The following is a 3985-nucleotide window of genomic DNA, read 5'->3' as shown; positions in this document are numbered from 1 at the left end:
GTAGTCAATTTATTTAATATCTTTCTTAAGCAAAACATATATATCTTCAAATTTATAAATTGATTTAAATCAATCTGAGTATGAAGTTTTGATAGAAATCTGACTTTCTGTGCCTTACAAGTAAATGAAATTCAAAAATACTATATCGTGATACATCGCTATATCGCGATGCAAAACTGACGATGCATCACGATACATAATTTCTAATATCGCCCAGTCCTACTCCTAAACATCATCTTATTAGTATTTCTGTAAATAAAATGTACAAAGTGTTCATTCATTCTATAATCTTATTTTTAATTACTGCTACATTTAACCAGCGTGACAAATTTAAAGATAGTGAAATAACTAAAAGGTTGGAAATAGAGGATAGAATAGCATTTAATCTCAAGATGTTCACTTTGTGAAGTATTGAAAAATGACTTTCATTTAGATATTGAATAGATAAATATTTTAAATAAATTTTATAAAGCTTGTAAAATTAAGAAGAAAAAAAAATTATAAAAAAGGGGGAAGCCCAAAATGTGGACTTTTAGAACAAAGTTAAAAGTTTCTGTGCATTCTGAGTTATTTTAAGAATATATTTAACACTAAAAATGCTGAATGCAAAAGAAAAGGTTGAACAACACTCAAATTTTACAGAAATAATAAGGTTAAAGCAATAGTAAAAAAAAAATAATAATAATAATTACTTTTTTTCATAGGTAATAGCCAATTTTTTGTAATAATCCCTTTCTTCTTCAACACTTTTAAAAGAATGATTAGGCTCAATCATGTTAGATCAGGTGAATGAAATTGCTGAAAAGTCAATTATTTCAATAAAAATCAAAATTAATAAGTTACCATACATATTTTAATAGTTTCTGATTTATATACAATACAATACATTTTATAAAAAAATAAAAAAAATTTATGATGGCATCTAGTATTTCTTGAACTAAATCCCTTGTCATTTTTGTGTACTGAACAATAATTCATTTAGGATTCATATTTTTAATCCCAATTTAGTTCATTTAATTAAACTTAGGTACTTATCGAGTATAGGAATCAAATATTGGTGACACTGCTTTTCCAAGTAACTGCCAACACAAACATTTTTTACAAAAACGAATAAGTAAATTTTTTTTTATTGATTTACTGTCAATAATGTCAATATTTAACAACATATAACGATATTTTTTCAATTTAATTGATTTATACTTCTACATAGGTCAATGTTATCTAAATAGAATTCATCAGCACTCACAATAATATATTCTTTAGTTATCAATATATATTATATTCACAAAAATATCTTATAGATATGTTGTGGCATTGATAATGATCACATTATTGTATTTAATCATGATAGCTATTCCTAATAATTGGGATATTATATTCGATAAGAATTGTTATCTTAAATAATGGTGATATCGCTTTACATACTCTCACGAGTATTAATTACTGCTAGCAACGAGTATAAAACCAGAATCTGACACTGTTTCTAAGTTAGGAAGAAGTTTGGCGTCATGTGGTCCCAATAATGGATATCTACCAAACATATTTAAATAATTCTTGATTTCAAACATTAATACATTTCTATAATATCCTTGCACCAAATCCATTGTAACTTTTGTATATACTGAACAACTTGTCATTACAGGTTTCATTAAATTCAATCCAACTTCAGTTCATTTAATTCAACCTTCGAATCCTTTGTTACTTATTAAATTAAAAGAAAAACAATGATTATTGGTGCTAAATATACTAGGAAACATAAATTTTCAAGATTTCTCATTTTGCGCTTCAATACTTATTTTGTGAATCTTTCCACTCAATGATGTTATGTTACATTGATTCTACTAGACGTTAGAAACAGTGGGTCCTTAGGACCTAGGATCCTTTTCTTCGTACCTTCTTACTAAAAGAGAGTCCCTATTTAAAATAAGAATTCTCCATATCTTTATCCAGCTTTTACTCAAAATTATACTAATACTCAGAATAAATTTTCTCTCAGCCACTAAGAAGAAAGAGTTATTTGATAAACTTGCAGCTTATGCAAAGTAAATAGCACTTAAATTTTTTAATTTTCTTTGGTAATCTCTCTTTTTTATCCTTTTTGTTTTTATTGTGTTAGTATAAATATATTAAAATGTATCACTTATTAACGATGGATTTATTAATACTAGTTGTTCCATACTGTAAATAATTTTTCACCTTCAATTGTACACAGGATGAAAAACATTTTAAGAAAATTAAGCCTGCAATAAGTTATTTAAAAATTTAACATAATATTCATTTGAATAGGTATAATTTTAAGTATTTGTCTAAATTATATTGATAAAATCGAATTTTTCTTGATTGAGAAAATTCTTTAAATTGCTGTATCTCTTGTACATAATTATCTTAACAGTCCTGACAAGTATTAAGAAATATATGCAATAAGGATTCATTAAAATGTTAAAAATGAATTCTTTATGAATAAAATTTCTTTTTCTACATAAAGATCTTTTCAACAGTAGAATAAGAAACTTACCAACTATGAAGTACAAGTTACCAATATAATCACTAAACCAAGAAACATAACTATTCTATACATTAAATAGTCGACTATTTACAGTATTTATAGAGATAAATGTTTAACAGGTACTTAAATATGCATTTTAATGGGATATACAAATGAAATTATGGTTTATTTAACTTTAAAGAGATCAGAAAATTTGCAAAATAATTCTCATTTTATTCTATGGAGGACATAGTAAAAAATAATTTCATATAATTATAACAAAATACTTATACGATTGTAAGCTTTATTATATAATATTACTTTTTATTAATCGGAGTACTGCTTTAAAATAAACTGCAATTTACATAATTATTAATTAAACGATAGGGAAATTATAGAAATTTATTGTTTTTCTTGTTGACTAAACCAAAGAGGAGAGACACAACAAGACACAGCAGAGAAATTTTACAGCTGGATGAGAAATTTTGTCATGCTGACGTCAACCTATTTAGTTCAAGGCCACTGTAATCGTAAAGGTTATAGTCGGACTGGCACTAAGAAAGATTTATTGTAATTGCGTTCGAATATCTCATTAGTAATTATATCGCTAGCAATTAATGAATAATTAGCCCTTAATCTACATTTCCCTTGTTCATTTGTCCTGATCAAAGAGGAAAACAGCACAAGGATGAGTATTTGCTGTTCGAAGCTCATCAGATGCTCTTCGCGATCGCAACGCTCAAATACGCCATCTGGGGAGAAGAGCGGTTCCATGTCTTTACCTTTTTCTTTTAAGTAGTATTGGCAGGTATTACCATATTTTCCCCTTTTATATTTTTCGTATTTAATTGTCATAAATATTGTTTCAAATTTCCTCGATACTCTCTTTTAGATCTATGTTCAATATAGTGATCAGCTCCGAATTGTTTCCCAACTTAAAAGTTTTTAATATATTTAAAAATCAAGAGACTAACGCAATTCCTTCTCCTATTACTCTCCACACGATAATGGTGAAACCATGCGAAGTGTTCCAGCTGCAGATAATTTCGACTGCCGATCGTGAGAGCTGAACTGCTCACCATTACGAAGCAAACAAGCTCTCTATTTAAGTAGTGTTAACATTAGCCTGAGAGTTTGAAGCCCATTTAGATAGTTAAAATCATTGACATGGAAAATTATGCAGTGATGAATTGAGCAAACAGTTTAAAAAAAGGTTTTCTAATGTTAGAAGATCTCAAAATAATAAGAAATAGGTAATAAATTGCAAAAAACTGTCCGTCTGGAAGTGGAGCTAGCTTATGAGAGGGGAAATTATTATTTATAATTTAATGAGTTTATTTACTTATACATGTAGTATATAAATGACCTTAAAGTGTATAATTTCGGAATGCTTGTTTATCTCTGTTTCTTTAAAAATAAATGAGCAAATAACCTTTCGAGGTTACTTGAATTGTTCAGTTCTAACTATGTATCAAATATAAGAATTTTCATTGAAAACTG

The 3985-nt window shown here is 27.3% G+C and overlaps 1 protein-coding gene across 4 annotated transcripts in view; it reads right to left on the bottom strand.

The window, feature by feature from the left end:
• Nucleotides 1-3147, bottom strand: part of LOC107456311 (nuclear distribution protein nudE homolog 1) — a 27851-nt gene extending 24704 nt beyond the window's left edge. For 3 of the 4 annotated variants that reach the window (XR_011636762.1, XM_016074150.3, XM_016074152.4), the window contains exons 1-2: nucleotides 2807-3147; nucleotides 693-798 (exon numbers count right to left, since the gene is read on the bottom strand). Coding sequence is in view for 3 of the 4 variants with exons in the window: in XM_016074150.3 (XP_015929636.1) it covers nucleotides 693-775 (83 nt within the window). In the remaining variant the exon portion in view is untranslated. Of the gene's footprint in view, nucleotides 1-692; nucleotides 799-2515 lie in introns of all 4 variants that reach the window. The other variant, XM_016074151.3, reaches the window with a different exon arrangement.
• Between the last annotated feature and the right edge of the window lie 838 nt (nucleotides 3148-3985).

The sequence above is a fragment of the Parasteatoda tepidariorum genome, chromosome 5, assembly GCF_043381705.1.
Source record: "Parasteatoda tepidariorum isolate YZ-2023 chromosome 5, CAS_Ptep_4.0, whole genome shotgun sequence".
In the NCBI taxonomy this organism is placed as follows: Eukaryota; Metazoa; Arthropoda; class Arachnida; order Araneae; family Theridiidae; genus Parasteatoda; species Parasteatoda tepidariorum.
This window is presented reverse-complemented; position numbering and strand designations above follow the sequence as displayed.